Source organism: Alligator mississippiensis, chromosome 13, assembly GCF_030867095.1.
Source record: "Alligator mississippiensis isolate rAllMis1 chromosome 13, rAllMis1, whole genome shotgun sequence".
NCBI classification, from domain to species: domain Eukaryota; kingdom Metazoa; phylum Chordata; order Crocodylia; family Alligatoridae; genus Alligator; species Alligator mississippiensis.
This window is the reverse complement of record NC_081836.1, coordinates 3,597,272-3,615,406: the sequence shown is the minus strand read 5'-3', so window position 1 is coordinate 3,615,406 and position 18,135 is coordinate 3,597,272. Positions and strand designations below refer to the sequence as shown.

General features: G+C 49.4%; 1 protein-coding gene across 2 annotated transcripts in view; it reads left to right on the top strand.

Moving 5' to 3' along the window:
• The first annotated feature begins 8,390 nt into the window (after nucleotides 1–8,390).
• LOC102575591 (protein-arginine deiminase type-2) overlaps nucleotides 8,391–18,135 on the top strand; it is a 52,274-nt gene continuing 42,529 nt past the window's right edge. The window contains exon 1 of one of the 2 annotated variants that reach the window (XM_019500047.2): nucleotides 8,391–8,469. Coding sequence is in view for 1 of the 2 variants with exons in the window: in XM_059716257.1 (XP_059572240.1) it covers nucleotides 17,575–17,666 (92 nt within the window). In the remaining variant the exon portion in view is untranslated. Of the gene's footprint in view, nucleotides 8,470–17,541; nucleotides 17,667–18,135 lie in introns of those variants that run through there. The other variant, XM_059716257.1, reaches the window with a different exon arrangement.

Genomic DNA, 18,135 nt, shown 5'->3' with positions numbered 1-18,135 from the left:
TGCACAGCCTCTAAAGCACTTGGGCCATGGTCTGTGGCTGGGACACCTCCACCGTACCGCAGTATTAACCTTTACCGATCCCAATATGGGGCATACTTCATCTTACCCAACGTAGGTAGGATCAATTTTGCAGCCTAACAGAGGGAAGAAAAGGAAGTCTTTTCAGTTCTGCATTTCGGGTCTAGGAAGCCGTGATTCGGAGGCTGCGCCCGTCACTCCCGTGCTCAATAGCGACCGCTGCCCCTTTCCTCCAAAAATGTGTCCAAGCCCTTTTTGAATCTGGCTGAACTGTCAGCTTCTCCACCGCCTCGTAGCAATGAGGTCCACACTTTAATTACAAGCTGTGGGAAAAAAAAAACAACAAAAAAAACTTCCTTCTGTTAGTTTTAAACTTGCCGCCTACTAGTAAGGTTTTTAAGTGGGAAAAATATTTTTCCAGCAGACCCTGGTGAATTAAAAAATGTACTTGGTTATGGAAAGGAGTGGAAATATTGCAGCTTGTATTTTTTTTTTTTTTCAAACACCTTGTGGCAGAATCGTTATAAGTTTAGCTGAAGGCTGTTTGCTCAAGTGTGTGATCTTATGGGCTCCCATTTCGTTTTGCACAAATCCCCACATTTTCAGATTTTTCTTTTTAGACATATTTTTCAACCTAAAAATACTTAATGCATAAGGTTTCATGCGAACAGACTTTCTTTTCTCAGCTGGGCCGTTAAAACTGCCTGCAAAGAGGACCTTTTCATTAAAAAGAAGGTTATTATTAAGAATAATTAACCGTAGTTTTTCTTAACCTCATTTAAAGAAGATTTGGGATTGTTGCATATTTATGACTTAATTTGTAATGCCTAAAATCTCCTATCCTTCCTCTTACCCCTGATGATTTTTATGATGTTATTTATATCATTAATAGAGAAAAAAGTCTGTTAAATAAAAATAAACTGTTGAAATTTTCCATTTATTCTGACAGTAGTTGACCTTACCACCAGGACAACCTCATTAGGATGACTGCTTTAATAAACTGTATGCTGAGTTAAAATCGAATTAATTATTGTTACAACTCCTCCCAACATAATAGCTTCTGTATAAATTGCTCAGGGTAGAAACTGGAAAGCATAGCTCATTATTTGGGAGGGGAAATGATAGCAAGCGCCATGGTTTTATGGGGGGTGAAGAATCACTGATTTCTGTAAATGAAAGAAAATGCCTGGAACATGGTCTCCATTCATTATTTCTCTCGTGGTGCCTACTCATGAGCCGGATCTGATCGTGCCGGATGTATAAACTCAGAACAAAGCCAACCACTGCCCCAAGGCATTTACAATATAAACAGTGGCCGAGGAAGTGGGGAGCCCATCTAGGGCTTCGTGTCCTGCAGAGATCTTGGCGCTCCCGAAGCTGAACCTTCAAGATCTTTATTTTTTTTTGAAGGCTTCTTGACAAAGCCGAATTTCCAAGAGGACTTTGCAGGTGGCTAATTCGATGGTTTTGTGAAGCTCCTTGCCCATGCAAGGGGGCAGCATGGGAAAAAGCACAATGCGGCTTGTTTGAAAATTGTAAAGAGCAACTCTAAGATTTGGGGCTGACCAGGGGTGCGAGCTGGCACCTCAATAGGCAATGAGAGGTGGGATACTAGGTATGATCCAGTGCCTCTTCTAGATACACACTTTGCACAGTTAAACTGGTGCAGCCCCTAGTGCGGGCACATTATATCACATCAAGGTGCCATGCACAGTTATCATTTTATTCCCCTTCCCTTTGACTGTTATGGCTTATTCCTACATCTCTATAGCTAGCTAAACACATCCTCCAGAAGAGGCGCATTGCTTTAACTATCGAAGCAACATGTACAGCTTCTGTATGTAGGCATGAATTTGTCACGGGAAGGTGCGACATAGAAAGTGGTCTGATATTCAGTAATTGCAGTTGGTTAAAGCTTCTGCCCTTTGCTGGCCACGTGTGGTCTGATGCTGCCCCGTGGAGATTGGTCCCATGGTCTTCAGCAGTCTTGTGACCAAGCTTAGAATGAGCCAAACGTTTAAAGATCATAGTGGGGTCCTAAACTTGGCCAGTGCCCAAGTTTTAGTGCATATAGACATTTTGAAAAGGGGTTTGGACGCAGATCTGTCAGTACAGGACCTTCCGCAAAGGGTGACGGAAAATGAATTCCTGTTTGTGAACTGGTATTTTTGATCTTTGGCTGAAAAATGCCAAGCTCTGGTGCAGATTCGTATTGTCCACATTAGAAGTGAGCAGCCCTTTTGACACTAGTTTGGTGGGCAGCACTTGGCACGGGTCCCTCATCTAAGAGCAGCAACGCATTTGCAAACCATCCTGTTGGTGGAGCCCAGAGCCCCATGTTGCCCCAATAACACATCCCTGTGGATCCCTGTTATTCCAGTCCATAAGCCACAATCTTAAATAAAAAATGCAGACAACTTGATGTTTGCTAGCGTCTCAAGAGACCCCAGGAAAGAGTGCAGCTTGCCAATGACCTTTAATGTCTTTAGTGGGGCAAAGTCTGCTCTCAGAAGCATAAAGCCCTTCTTTCCCCACCCTAAGGCAGTCATTCTTCCCAGGTACAGAGAGAATCTCTAACAGGCACTGTGACCACTTTTGATCTCCCTTACCTGCCTGCTACACACCCACCTGTTCCCTCTCCATCTGCCAGTACCTCCTGCCTGCCCACACACCACCCGGGTGGTTAAAACTTTAAATCATGTACTGTCTCAGGCCTGAACGTTTGCCAGTAATTACACCTTGCACCGGAGGCTGCTAATTAAGAACTTGGAAAGCACCCAGATAGGGGCGGGAGGAGGAATTTGGACCACGGAGAGATCGGCGAGTGCAAACCCAGGCTGTGGAGATGGACACTTGGACCGTCATGATCTCCTATGCCTGTTCTTCTCCTGTAACCCCCTCCACCTTCTCCTGGGACCTTTGTGTCGTGATGTCTCAACAGATTGCTGAGATGCAATCATCCATGAGATGATAGTATTAATCCCCCCTCCCCCCTGCACATTGAACTGGATGAACTGGGTTTGGACTTGGCAAAATCCCCAAATAAGCTGGTTTGGGCAGGCTTGTTTTTCAGCCCAGTGCATTCCCCTGGATGTGGTACAGCCTGAGCTGTTCAGACTGCCTCTCTGTGCGACCCGAACTGGATCCTGGATCCAGGCAGGCAGAGCAATTATTCCAGTGGTTCTCAACCTTTTGTGGACTCGAGACACCCCTCAGAAAATGCCAGAAAAATAACAGGGCCATTCTTCTGTCGCAAAGAGCTCAGACTGACCGCCGCGGGTAAGACTGTTTTTGACACCATGCGGATTTCTGTTTGAAATCTCTGGGTTTGTCTTGTTGAATCAGGTTTGCACACCTAACAGTGCTAACGTTGCATAGCACCCTGTAGCACCCTTGAAAGGATCTCAAGGCACCCCGGGGTACTGCTGCACTGCCCTGTACTACGCCAACCAAATGCCAGAATCACTTAATGCGGTGCCATGTAGCTCTTCGCAGCTTAAGCAGAGAAATACAAAGAAGGGGCAACATTAGCTACCTCTGCAGCCTACTGTACTTGAAAGTGGCCCCTTGAAGCCAGAAAAATCAGTGATCCAGGATTTCTCCTTGGAAGCAGGGATCCTCTAAAATGGGTTGCTAAAACTGATCTAAACCCCAGGTAGCAGCTGCCTCCGTACAGCACCTATAAATGTACAGGTGCAGTCCACATACATGAAAAAATGAGACAGCAGAGCTGCCTGCAATGCAGAACTGATTCACAGGAGGAAATGTATGCTATCATTATCAGTATTACTATTATTATGGTAGTACCCAGTACTCCTAATCATGGACCATGAGCCTTCTGTACCAGGAACTCTACAAATGCAGAACAAAGGCAGTCCCTGCCCACAAAAACACTGTTTAATTAGGATATGTCCAAACGGGTACAGATACAATTGGAATTTGCACTGGCTTTGGGCAGCTGTTCCAAGGCTATTAGTGCTATTAGGTAGCGGAGAAGCAGGTAAAAGCCTGTTTGCTTCGAGAAAATGTCTGCCCCAAAAACAGATGTGGGCACTAAAAAACTTTAAAATGGTATAATTTCCACCAGTTGATCTTTTGCCTCCCCCCCACCCCATGCTTCCAGGAGTAATTCCCCATCACTTAGGGTGAAGTTACCCTGATTTAGCAGTTTGCACTGACTTTCCTCTACTTGTGTTTGCTAATATAATGCCAAGCGTGTTGGTATAAATGTTTCAGCGCTCTATGCCCTTAATCTCAATTGTATTTCACAAGTCTCTCTCAAGAAGAAAATGACACTGCCTAGTTTTCTAAGAAATTGTGGTGTAATGAAACCATATAACATCACCCTGGAAATCATGCACTCGATTTATGAGCAGAGGCTGAGGGAAGTGGGCTGGTTTAGTCTGGAGAAGAGAAGACTGAGGAGGGATTGAATAGCAGCTTTCAGCTCCTTGCAGGGGGGCTGCAAAGAGGATGGAGCTGGGCTGGTCTCAGTGGGGGCAGATGACAGGACAAGGAGCAATGGGCTCCAGATACAGCAAGGGAGGTTGAGGTTGGATATTAGGAAAAACTTTCTCACTAGGAGGGTAGTGAAGCACTGGAACAGGTTACCCGGAGAGGTGGTGAACTCTCCATCCTTGGCAGCTAGACAAAGCCTTAGCTGGGATGATGTAGCTGGGGCCGGTCCTGCTTGGAGCAGGGCGTTGGACTAGGTGTGACCTCCTGAGGTCCCTTCCAAGCCTCATTTTCTATGACTCTATGCCTCATGGTCTTAATACCTGATGAACTAGGAATGACTCCAAACATGCTCTCTTCATGACAAGCAAAGTGTGTGACCTTGTAGCACATTGAATCTGGCCCATGATTTCTTTGGAAGCAACTCATAAGAATCAGAAAAATGATCTGCTGAGGCTGCAATAGCAAGGTCATTTGCTGGAGAGCTGCCTTCTGGGTGGGTGGCAATTCCAGGCATCACTTCACACCTATTGGGAGTGTTTAATTTGTTTGCTACTCATCAGTCCAGCAGGTGGTCTTTGATTTAACTTTGATCCATTCCTGGGTGGTGAAGGCAAATTGTCAGCCAAGCCTGAGCTGATTATTTATTGCTTGCAAATGCGGCAGACCTCTACCCAAGAGCTTGCTCTAGCTTCTCATGGGGGTAGAAGGTCCTGGTGGGGTTGTGCGCTGCAACCGGCTATTAAGAGTCTGCCCACGGGGTGGGGAGGGAGGTGTGAGCCCGGTGCTGTGTGGTCTTGCACATATCTCTCCATGCTTTTGCAAAATTGTGCCTTGACACGATGGATTCACTTGCCATCCTGATCAAGTCGAGTCCAGCACTGAACCTAGAGTAACCGGCACAGAGATCAGTTTTTGGTGCCGTGGCCAAGGGCAAAGGACAGGTACCTGCTCAGTTAGTGCTCTCCAGTTGCCAGTATTTATTCTGGAAATAGGATTTGGGATGGAAACATGCATCAGTGTCTGTTAAATACTTCCACAACAGCCTTTTCCCGTCCCAGCCAGCCGCACTTCAGCAACCTCCCATCTAACAACGCAGAAACGGCAGGGTGATTAATTATTATTACTCTGTGATACCTAGACCCGATTCCCACAGCATCACAGCCCCCAGCTGTCCAAACCCATGCCAGCTGGAGAGAGGAGTCATAGCTAGCGTGGACCCCTGTCAAGCGGTTGTTGTCATCAGCCTTGCCAATGATCCTTCAGCCTGGAAAAGTTTGCTAATCTCAGTAAGCTGATAATTACACGTTATTTATTTCTCTGAATGCATAATTGCAGTCGGCAATGTTCAGTTCAGAGCCTTGTCAGTTAATTCCTTGCAATAAAGAAATGCAGCAAAGTCGGTATTGCGTCCTGTTCTCGTTGGTTTAAGGATTTGTCTAATTAGCTGGAGGGGTGCACCAGACAGAAAGTCTGTCTAGCAGAGGCAGAACCTCCCATGAAGTTCAGCAAGGACGTAGCAGGCACTTCAGGGTTTGAGGGATAAAGGTGGGGTGTGTTTGCACATAAGAGCCCGTCATCTTCTGTGTTGGTACAATGGAGTCCCGTGATGCGAGCACTTTTCATCACCCTGATGTGAGACTGTAAAAGATCGTGGGTCAGAGTCCCTAGTTTATGCCTGTACACCCAAGACAGCTTGCGTGGGAAGCAGGTTCTAGCAATGCATCGTTGCTGCAGCTTTAGGAAAGGGATGGGGCAGGGACACAGAGGCGAGGTGGGCTTCTCTAGCTGCTGGGCCGGTGGCTCCCCCCGTGCCAGCATCTGCTGTGCTCCACGGTGGATTTAAGGAGCACGTGGCTTTGTGCATGTTTCCAGCAAGACATCCTGGCTGGCATCAAACCTGGCGGTTTCCTCTCCCATCCAAGCATGTTCTGTTCCCTTCCCTGCCGGACGCCAGCCACCGGGTCTGGCATGCTGTCAGGTCTCAGCTGTTGTTGAGGAAGAGCGATGGTGAAAACCCGTCGCCGCCTGTGAGTCACGTGTGTTCCAGCTGCCGTTTTCATCCCGTGAAGAGTCATTTTCGTGGCACCTTATCTCAAGGTTTGCTGCCTACGTGCCCCTGTTCACAGCCTAAACGCAAAGGTCAGCTCTTGGAAACGTGGGGGGGGGGGAATGCATCCACTTCCTGTTCTGCCCACAGCGCTCTCTCTTGCACCACCTTTCAATAGAAATATCACCCGTGTCATTCAGTAAAGTGAGAGCCCAAAAGCCCAGCCTCATTTTGCCAGCTAGGCTAATGCAGTGCCGGATTTAGGCTTAAGCTGCTTAAGCTACAATTTAGGGCAGGGGCAGGCAATTATTTTGGGTGGAGGGCCGCTTACTGAGTTTTGGCAAGCCATCGAGGGCCGCATGACAGGCAGCCAGGGGCAGATAAATATGAATTCTCTAAACTTTTTAGGGGCCCCGTGGGCCAGATAGAGTGGCCTGGTGGGCCACGTCTGGCCCACGGGCCACATTTTGCCCACCCCTGACTTAGGGCCTCAAAATAGGAGGGGCCTCTAAATTAAAAAAAAAAACCTGGACATTTTCGTTCTAATATGACAAAAATATACATATATATGGCTCCCCATGATATATAATATCTATTATAATATGTATTGTTACAATAATATATATTATAATTCACATTGAGTTCATAAATTTGTGCAGAAATAACAATAAGTCATCTTAAAATTTCATGACAGTCCATTTTTGTGGTTTTCATGGATTATTTTTATCATATGGGGCCTCTTAAACTGGACATATTTTGGGGCCTCGGCATGTCATAATCCGGCACTGGGCTAGTGTCTTTTAAATCATACGTAAGGACAGCAGTTGAGCAAAGGAGCAATGTTGAACAATCAGGTTGAATACCCAGCCCTGAACAGAAAACTCCTGATTCAGTGAAGTCAGAGAAGGGAAATGATAAAAACGTTAGCAAAATTCAGAAGGTGATTGCACGTCCCCCCAGGAAACAATATCCAAAGCTGTCATCGTTATTTGGGAGGGATAGTCATTCCCATGCTTCTGGGTTTCATCCCATCTCCAGTTGAGACCTTATGTTGGCAGTGAATTATCCAACACTGACTTCTTCGGCAGTCTCGCGGCTTCTTCCGAAGCACCAGGTCTGGCCACGGTGAGCCAGGACGTTGCCTTTGGTCCGAACCAGGCTGGAGGTGTCTGTACAGAGGCACATGTCTCAACCCATGCTTATACAAAGGGGCAATTGAATTCTTCAGACTCCTTGACCCATTATCACCAGCCTTTGCCCTCTCCCTCTATCCAGCCTAGTAAAATATGACTTGCTTACTTGATGAATCCCAGGATGAATTCTTGTTCTGTTTAGCTGGCTGTTCAACATTATGCTGCCAGCACCTGTCAGAGCTGCTGTAATTTTGTTCTGGTAAATGCTCATGACAACCTTGGAAGGCTTCTTCTGAAGCCCCAGCGTTGTATAGCTGTACCAAGAGGTTTTGTATTTAAAAGCCACCAGTTTGGCAGTATGTTTCCAGGCTTGTGAGAAAGGCCAAGACTTGGCTTCCTCCACCCTGAACTCGGGTTCCCTTGACGGCCCTACGCGGGCTGCCCTTTCCCTGCTGGTACAGGACGAAGCCCACGCCGAGAACAGCGATTCCACCCAGTCACATCCACGTTGCCATTCTCAAGCAGGGGACGGACCCAGGGTGTGGAGACCATTTATTTAGCAACTGGTTGAGTCAGTTTGACATGCTTGATGCTCGAGGTTTTTGCAGGATTTATTGTCCCCTGCTTTGCACGGAGCAATGGAATTGCGGGCAAAGTGGATGGGGGAGGAGTGCCGGCTCGGCTCGTGGCAACCTCCTTTTTCCTTCCCGTCAAACCAGTTCTTCCTCTGGTGCAGCGAAGGGAGTGGGCTGTGAGTTATGTCTGGGAGGACAGCTGCTCCCCGCTGACCCTGGGCTGGGATTGATGGTCTAGGTAAGCTGGCAGCGCTTTTCTTCTTTGGGAGCTGGTTTCTGGGGAAGGTAATCTGCTATAATAGCTGGGGGTGGAGGTGAGGAAGGCAGCAGGGGACGTCTTGTGTGATGGCAAGTATCTATGCTTTCTCTATGGCGTATGGGGAGGGAGCTGTCTTCCCTCCTCCCAGCCCCCCAGCCCCAGGGCATGATGCAGCGGACCATCCTAGAGGAAAGTGGGGACGTGTTTCTTGGCCCCTCGGTTCCTGCCTCGAGGAGCAGGGGCCCTTGGGCAAGAAGGCGCCCGCCTGCAGAATGGTTGGGCCCTCTCGTGAGGAGCTGCCAGGTGCTCTTTCAGAGGCGGTTCGGGCCAAGGAATGAAAAACGCTCTGCCAAGCCAGCCAGCATGCTTCAAGGCTTTTAGCAAAAGGCAGAAAACCCCACACATTTCCACTCTCTGGACACCAAAAACACACCTGTTTGGAGTTTGTGGCTTTCCAACAAAAGCCAGAACACTCCTGGCAGGGCTGGAAGTTTGTTTTTGTCAAAACTTCCATTTGCTTAAAAATCCACCTTTCCTTTTCTATCCCCTTCCCCCCAGATTGACGGGCTCAGCTTTCCTTAAAACCCGGCCAGGGCCGGACACAGGCACGGGTGAACCGGGCAGCCGCCTGGGACCCGGACAGACAGGGGGGCCCGAAAATGGTCATTTTTTTTCCCTGTTGTCCAATTATTATTATCATTATCCCTGGCGAATGGGGTCCAATACTAAAAGTTTGCCGGTGCTGAGCCAGGCCCCCCATTGTCTCCGCCTGGCTGTCCTAAACCAGAGGCAGCGAAAAAGCAGGGGCAGCAGCAGTGCATTTAAAACTGTAATGACATCCTCTGCACAGAGCCACAGGTGATACGCTCAAGAGCCCCTTGGGAAACCGGGCTGAGTATCGCCAGTCTCAAGAGACCGACTGGGGCTATTTTGGGGGATGTAGCAGACAAGGGAGTACTCTGAGTAGTTCAGCATCCCACCGGCTTCAAAGCAGCCACAGTGTGGTACCCAGGCGACATCTAGCGGTACCTGGGAGCCGGTTGCATATGTGACTTCCAGCAAGTGCCGTTCAGGGGATTTCTTGAAGCATCCAGGCCCCCAAGCTGGGGAAAGTTGTTATGAGTTACTGAGACCAAAAATACATGCTCTGTCCTAGCTATGGGTATATGCAGGGGAAGGGGCCTCTTCACTGGGTTAGGACTACTGCAGTTTTATTCCCTTCCTGCATTATTTACTGTCATCCCTTTCATCGCCCTATCTTCCTTCTGGTCTGTGCACTGCAGCTGAGCAGCCCGGATCCAGCTGCAAATGCAGGCAATTGTCATCGTTGTCTTCTTTCGTCGGGCATCAGAAACCAACTCCCAGCTCTGTGAGCTGCTGCCTGGTGTTACCACGCAGCGTGCAGATTTTATTTGCCCGTCTGGGCATTTGTAGAAACCGCAGCTTTGCAAGGAGAGCCGTGCTGTTTGCTGGACGCCGCATTCATGCAGGGGGCTGTCCGAGATGCTCATGTTGTACGCTGCTGTTTTGAAGCACCCCTATCCAGATCTCAGTCTGTTCAGCTTCTTTGTCAAGGTCATGTCCAAGGGAGGACTCATTAGGTGTTGGTATAAAATGCTGTAGGAGGGGGTCTGACCTTTCCCAGTGATCGGCCCACTCCATTGCAGCGCATAGGTTTGGTTCAGCATCCCCAGTCTCTTCCAGGAGCTTGTGGGCTTCATGTATAAATGGTTTATGACTTTTGAGCCTCTTAAGCCTCCATCTGTTCAGGTCTTCAATTCACAGTGGATGAAGCAGGTGATTTTTGTCATCTCTTGCCTCTCTTGCCAGTAATGATGTTAGGGCCTGTCCGCTTTTATCACTTGGTCTAATGCCAGAGGCGGATTGTGATTACCCGCAGCTGGGAGCCTGCCTACAGTTGTTTTGGTCTCTTCTATAACACCCATCTTTCAGGCGGAGACTCAGCTGTTTAAGGTCTAGGTCATTCTCATGGCCAAAAGCCAACCAGACCTCACTCTTTAGGTTTCTCTTAGTGTTTCTGCCCCAGATTTCTGATCCCACTTTGTGGACATGTTGTGCACAGGAGCTCACAGTGCTGGGACATATCAGATCCAGCCCAGGGAAATAGTCTACCAAGGAGGCCAAAAGGAGGCATGGGGGAGAAGGCAGAGTTTATTAACAGCACAGTGGTAGTGTTTATAATCTTCCCCTATGACCCAGAAGGTCATTCCCAATACACATGTCCCCCAAATGGGTCTCCTTACCCTGACTGTTTAAATAATAGCATCCAAGTTATGGCCCTTGATCCCAAGGTGTATTCAGTGCGCACATCTACATGTGCTTTTTTTACATGCGCTTAAGCTTAATGCGCATTTACCTAATGCGCATTAAGGTGATTTAGGCGCTCATCTACATGCACATGCACTCAGGCATATTAACGTGGTGTGCATTAGTCGCAAATCAGTCAACATACACAGCGTTAATGCACCTTAGTGCATCTACACATGCATTAAGGCACTTTAGCTATTCACATATAAATTTGATTCCTGCTTTTGCTTCTGCAGGTATCAAATTTAGGCATGGGTAACCTACAATCGCCATTTTAAGGTGCATTAAGGATGTGCACTTGTAGACCCACACCCCTACTGCACCTTAAAAATGGATAATACGCTTTAAATCAGCATGTGTAGATGCACCCAGTAAATAGCATTTTCCCTTCTGTTATCTGGCCAGCACAGTTGATAGGAGTTTTATTACATTCAGGGGGGAAAAAAAGGATTTATTTTCAGAGTGCTACCTGGGGATTGGTGTGAGTAAGAAAGAAGAAAGCTCTGTGGTATAAGGAGGTCCAAGCACCAGCCAGAAAAGAGGCAGGAGCTCAATACCAGTCAGTGGATGTGACTGGAGAACTAGCTCTATGACCCTGTGCTGAGGTTTAGAGCTATTCTCTTGACTCACCCGGGATGCTAGATTGGGTGGTTCTCATTTATTCCAGACCAGGAGTATAAAAGAAGTAAGACAGCAAGAGGGTGGACAGGAGGAATACAGAAATAGCTAGCTCCGGAGGGAGCATAAGCAGCAGTTTGTAAATCTAGTCTGACTCGGGGGCTTCATGCAATAAACTGAGCGCAGACCCTTGAAAGGATGTGAGTTTGGCCGATATACGGAGAGCGTCGGGCAGTGAGAAAACAGAGACAGAAAAGACTGGAGGGAGAAGACGCAGGGAACCACTGAGATGTCATCAAGGGGAGGTGCTTCCCTGTTATGGACCTAGGTGGGAGGCAATGCGCTAGGCATTAGCACGGAGGGGAGGTGAAAGGAAATCTGGGCGTGATGAGTCCACCGCTGCCCTGGCACGCTCAGCTGCAGTAAAATAAAGCTGTCGAACCGGAGAATGCTCCTGTGACTTTGGGCCTGCTACCGTCCACCAATAACAACTTGTCATGTGGCTTGCTCTGTCCAGGGGTAAGGTGAAGAAGACATTCAGATACCCTCTGGGAGGACAAAGGACGGGCGGTGTTGACGGGCGGTACGCCCCTGAGCCTGCTCTTCTATTTTAAGACTGTTTGGGGGGTGTTAGGTCTGTGCAGGCTGCTTCAGAAATGCTAGATCCAGTTCTGCCGACCAAAGAGCTCTTCCTTTGAGCCCAAAAGAGAAGACATCAGGAAACAAGCCGAGCCAGCTTTGTTGCCCATATAACTCAGTCCATGTAAGTGCACCAGCCCCTCAGTTCAAGCCTCCCTACATTTTCCAGCTGCAGGATTCCTCCCTCCATTGGAAGGAGCAAAACTGCCGGGAGGAGGAGATCTCCCTGGGCACCACGTGGCAACCACTGTCCCCATTGCTTGGGGCAATAACTGATGAAGTGGGGAGGGAAGATAAGGAGCCTCCGGAAAAGGAGAAATGCACTTCTCCTGGTTTCCTCTGTGCTGAACCCCGTGAAGAGGGTGGGCCTGGTTTCCCCCACTTCTCCCTGGCAGAAGAAAAGCAATGGTCTCATAGGACCCACAGGTCGAAGAGAGGTCCGAGGCAGGGAATAAAACCTCCTAGACTTGGGGACCTGACTCAGAGCTCTCTGTTACCCTGCGGGAAAGCCCCTGAGCAGTAGCAGCCTTTGGGGAGGGCAAACCGCACAACTGCCCGGGGCCCGACACTTTATAAAAATAAAAACGAATTACACTGAACGTTGGCATTATCTGTATTGTATGAAGATACTTTCATTGCAGTTTCACGGATTGGGCAAAGTGAAATGGGAATCAAAAATATCCAACTTGCTTATAGGTCATCAGGATTAAGCCTCTAAGTGGCCCCAAATGACTGTCTTGCCCAGGCCCCAACAACCCTACGGCCACCACTGCCCTGAGCATCATTGAATCATAGAAAATTGGGTGGGAAGGGACCTCAGGAGGTCACATCTAGTCCAGCTCCCTGCTCAAAATAGGACCAGCTCCATCCATTCATGCTGCTTCCATCCTTCAGGGGAGGGAGGGCAAAGAAGCCACTTGCTTAAAGATTTTGTAAAAATACCTTGCTAGCAAATAAAGGCTAATACTGCATAAATAATGCACACACAAACACACAGCTAGTTGTGTACCTGTGCAGTCCAATCTTTACCATTGTAACAGAAATGGAGAGACTTTAAAACCCAAATGTAAAATTGTAAAAATACCTAATGAATGGCCCGCTGGTGGGGAAATCTTCCCCAATCTCAGACCCTGAGTTCTGCAAAGCCCTCGACTGTCACACAGCTGCACATGGGTCCACGCATTTGCAGCCAGAAGAAAAACACCATCTCATCGCAGTGCCCCTCTTTTTATCCTTCTCACAATCTAAAGCTTGCAAAATGGCCAGAGGCAGCACAATGGTAAGAAACAGCCAGTCACACTGTGCTCAGGCTGGAAGCGGCCGGCCTTAAGCTACTAACGTGTCTCCGAACTGACCTAGCCTTCCCCGGACCGCTCGCTTCTCTCTCCTGTAATGCAATTCCTCCTCTTGCTACTGCCCTCAACCTGGCTTACACGACCTTGGCCTAGCTTAAACTTCTCAGCTTTTAGAAAGCAACCTGAGGCCTTGGGAACTCGCTACACAGTGCAGAAGCTAAAAAAAAAACACCCCAAAAAACAGGAATCAGATTTGCAAAAGGTCTACAAAGCCACCTTTCTGTAAAATGACATAAAGGCAAGAGCCTGTATCTGCTTCGGGTCATCGTGAAAGCTCACTTGGCACTTTTCACGAGGCTTTCAGGGCTGGCCAGAGCAGACAGCGCCCCTGCCATCTTCGAAGAGTCCCTTCCAGAGCTCAGGTCTTCAGGAAAGACAAATGTTGGCTGCATTGAGCTTCAAGCTGTTAACTGACTTCAGTCCCCTAAATACATACACAGCAGTAGCTTGCTAAATGACATGATGCATCGCATGTGTGTATCTTTCCAGGACTATCAATCTCTCCCGTAGTATCTTCATTTCTGCCTCCCAGGAGTGAAGGACTGTTCCCTGCGTGTACGTGGCTTTTTTGCATGTTGTTAGACACACTTCTCCCACAAAGATCAGAGACATCCAGCTGCTGAGAAACAGCTTCACGAGACAGTAATGAGATTTTCTAGTTTTCCAAGATGTATATAGTTCCAGACACAAGTATGTCAAACTTGTACAAACTTGGCTTGCTTGAAAATACAGAACACAATGGGTGTGTCTACACATGCATTTAAGCGTGCCTAAATTTAATGTGCATTAGTGTAATGCACCCTTAAGCGGGTTTAGGGAAATTAATGAGGATTAAACACCATGGTGTGTACAAGTGCCCTTCATGCTCAGGCATTAAAGAGCATTAATGCACTTTAATTAACTAAAGTTAGTCCCAAGTCCGACCACACACACAGTGTGCATTTTCATGCGAGCCTGAAAGGAACCTTACCCACATATAGTCTCTAGATCAGTAGGGGGGCAACCTTTTTAGCAGACGAGCCACAGATTAGCCCTGCATCCTCCCTGAGTGCCACTCCCATCCCCTTCCTCTGGACAATCTCCTCTGCTTCCTGCCCTGCAGTCCCTGCCTGATTTCCTGCTCTGCTTTCCGCTCCCTGCCCTATCTGCTGCTGTGCTGCCTGTCCACTCTCTGATCTGCCACAACCAGAGACCACTTTCCAGGTTGGCCACCCCTCCTCGAGAAGGATGCTGCCTTTATAGCAATAGCTTCTCCTTTGCAACATGAAGTATTTTGTTTCTGGGAATAAACACACTTCCTCATTGAAAATAGCTAAAGGGAAGCAAAACAGTCAACTTTGGCAGGCCGGGTATTTGTCTGAGACTTTTCTGGCGAAACTGCTCTCGGATGGGCTGAGTCATTTGACAAAGAAGTTATTTGGGAATGGCACGTACCTGCCTGTTGCTGCCCTTAACTGACATCCATTGAGCACTGTTAATGATGACATATCCCTCCAGCCCTGGCCTTGTGACCGTAGAGTCATAACAGACCGCTATCAGGATCCGTGACCCCGCTCAGGCTTGTCATTCATTTTCCATAAATCCCCTGGCCGAGCTCCTGCATTTCCTTGCTTTCAGCGAGAGGCCCCCTCCCTGGCACCGGATTCTCTTCCATTGACCTAATCTCTTAATTATGGCGTTTCCATCTAGTACGTTGGCACGACTCAAAAGCCAAATGGCTCCAAGATGCCACAGACTTTTTTCAACACCTAATTTTACTCCAGCTGACTGAAATGAGCTGGGGGCAGACAGCTGTCTCCCCTTCCCAGACCACGTGGCAGGTTGTTTTGCCTCTCCCCATTTCTACGGCTCCATTAGACAGCCTGATTTTTTGTTTTTTTAAACAGAGGTCGTGCATATCTCTAGCTCCTGTTGGCTTTAATGGGACTAATTGGTGTTTGCTAGTGGTGGAAAATCAAGCCAGGAAAACAAATTGGAGTTGAAACTTCATCTGTGTAGCATCCAGGCATCAGTTTTGGGTCTCCAAATAGAAGGGGCAGCCTGTATTTCTGACTCAGTAGGACGAGCCGACAGGCTGTTTGGGGGGCATTTCTTTGAGTAGTTCACTTTGTACCATAAACAACAGGAGTATGGTTCAAAAACCTGAGTTTCTTGTAGATGAGGCCACTACAAAAGAGGTCTCTTCTGCTCGGGGTAATGGGTAGCACCGTAATGTGCTTGAGTAACATTTCCCCTCTGTTTTACATTGCTGTGAGTTGATGTTTGCTGGTCTGACGTCTCCACCCCAGAAGCTGCTGCATTGTTAGGGCACTGGATTTATACCCTGTGTCATCTAGTGTAAAAGCCCCGTAGACAAAAACTCTAGGGACATGGAAACCTAGTAAACAGGCAATTAAAATGTTGAATTTCAAATTAGGTACATAGCTTTAAACTGTGCTAACGAAGGATATACTCTCTCATTGGAGGAACAAACTAGACACTTGAATAGATGGAGACTCACCTTTGACTGGATAAAAAAACCCAAACCAAACCCCAAAACAGCCTTTTCCAAGGAAAGTAAAATATCTGCTGATGTGACTGGAAACAATTTAAAGGGACTTTGTTGGTTCAGATTTGGTGGCATTTGTAAAAAAAAATCAGCAGAAATGTTTTGATTTTCAAATGTCAACGGGGGGGGGGGGGGGGGGGTCTTTCTATTTTTGGCCTTCAGTGCAACTGAAACATTAAATCGTTGGGCAAAGGCCGGGGAATCTGGAAGTGAAAGTGGCAAAAAACTGAAACGAAATATTTTCATTGTTGAGCTTCTTAAAAGCTCACCGTCTCCGAGCTAGCCCAGCAAGTCCCGGCCAGTTGTAAAGCTTTGCTCATAGTTCCCTGTTGTTAGGCTGCTTGCAGGAAACGATCAGCTCATCCTGGCTAAACAGATGTCCTCTGGGGATTCAATCAGATATGCTCTGCCTAAGCCTAGAAGGACCATCCAGCTGGTGCAATTAAATCAGGCCAGTTTTCATAGCCAGTGGCACACAAGAGAGTATGGGACTATCATCACCTCCAGTCTGTTGCCCTTCCCCAGTCTGAATGACCGATGTACATCTGGGACAGCTGGGACACAGCTCTCACCAATGCATGCCTAGGGGGTAGGGATCCCCCACTGCAGCTGGTGCAGCTGGTTCCCAAATCAGGGCCAAGAGGTGAACCAGAGAGAGGGTGCCGCAGCGCCCGTTCAGCAGAGACAGGGAGTTAGGCCAGTTGGTCTGCAGGGTGGTATTGCACGTGGGACACAGAGAGATGCCCAGGGTGGTATGGCACCTGGCAGACAGAGAGATGCCCAGGGTGGTATCACACCTGGGACACACAGAGAGATGCCCAGGGTACAATCACACCTGGGACACACAGAGATGCCCGGGGTGGTATCACACCTGGGACACAGAGAGATGCCCGGGGTATAATCACACCTGGGACACACAGAGATGCCCGGGGTGGTCTCACACCTGGGAGACAGAGAGATGCCCGGGGTGGTATCACACCTGGGACACACAGAGAGATGCCCAGGGTACAATCACACCTGGGACACAGAGAGATGCCCGGGGTGGTCCCACACCTGGGACACACAGAGATGCCCGGGGTATAATCACGCCTGGGAGACAGAGAGATGCCCGGGGTGGTATCACACCTGGGACACACAGAGAGATGCCCAGGGTACAATCACACCTGGGACACAGAGAGATGCCCGGGGTGGTCCCACACCTGGGACACACAGAGATGCCCGGGGTATAATCACACCTGGGACACACAGAGAGATGCCCAGGGTACAATCACACCTGGGACACAGAGAGATGCCCGGGGTGGTCCCACACCTGGGACACACAGAGATGCCCGGGGTGGTCTCACGCCTGGCAGACGAACTAAAGGCGAGACGCCGCAGCTGCCTCGCATTTGCCCGCACCGGTGCGCAGCTCCACCTGCCCGGGCCGGGCCTGCGGGGCCGCCGGGGGGAGCTGCGGGGCCGCGGGCGGCGGGCGGGCGGCGGGGCGCTGCGGGCGGGGCGGGCTCCGCCCGGGGAGGCGGTCCGGCGGCGCGGCGCGGGGGTTAAGCGGGCCGGGCGGGCGGGCGGGCGCACCTGCGGGCTCGGGCCGGCGCCGGGATGCTGCAGGCCCGCACGCTCCGCCTGCACCAGGGCAGCCGCATCGAGGCGGTGTGCGTGCTGGGCACCCAGCTCTGCACCGACGTGTACGGGTGAGAGCCGCGTCCTGCCGCCCCGGGGGCTGGGGGAGCACCCCGGGGTGGGGTAGGGCAGGCTGGGCTGGGAGCGGGGTGGCCAGCGCCCCATCGCCTCCTTGGCTTCCCGCCCCAGGGCATGCCATCTCTCTCCCGGGTGCTCTGGTGCCAAGCAGAGGGCTCTTCTTTCGCCTGGTTCCCACGGGGGAGGCTTTCCGCTGGGCAGGCAAGTGGGTGCAGGGCCAGGCTTTAACCGCAGTGTGCCTGCCAAGCGCGTGGCGGAGGTGCACGTCGTCATGGGGGCTTCTTTAATACAAGCACAAGCTTCGTTTCCCTCTGTGGGTCTCTAAGCACTACCGGGGCATATCGGTGAGTTCCTCGCATGCTAGTGAGACCAGCGTTATTCCCATTTATTCCTGGCTTTCGTAGTTGGTAGGGTTGGAAGGGACCTGAGCAGATCATCGAGTCCGACCCCCTGCCCTGGGCA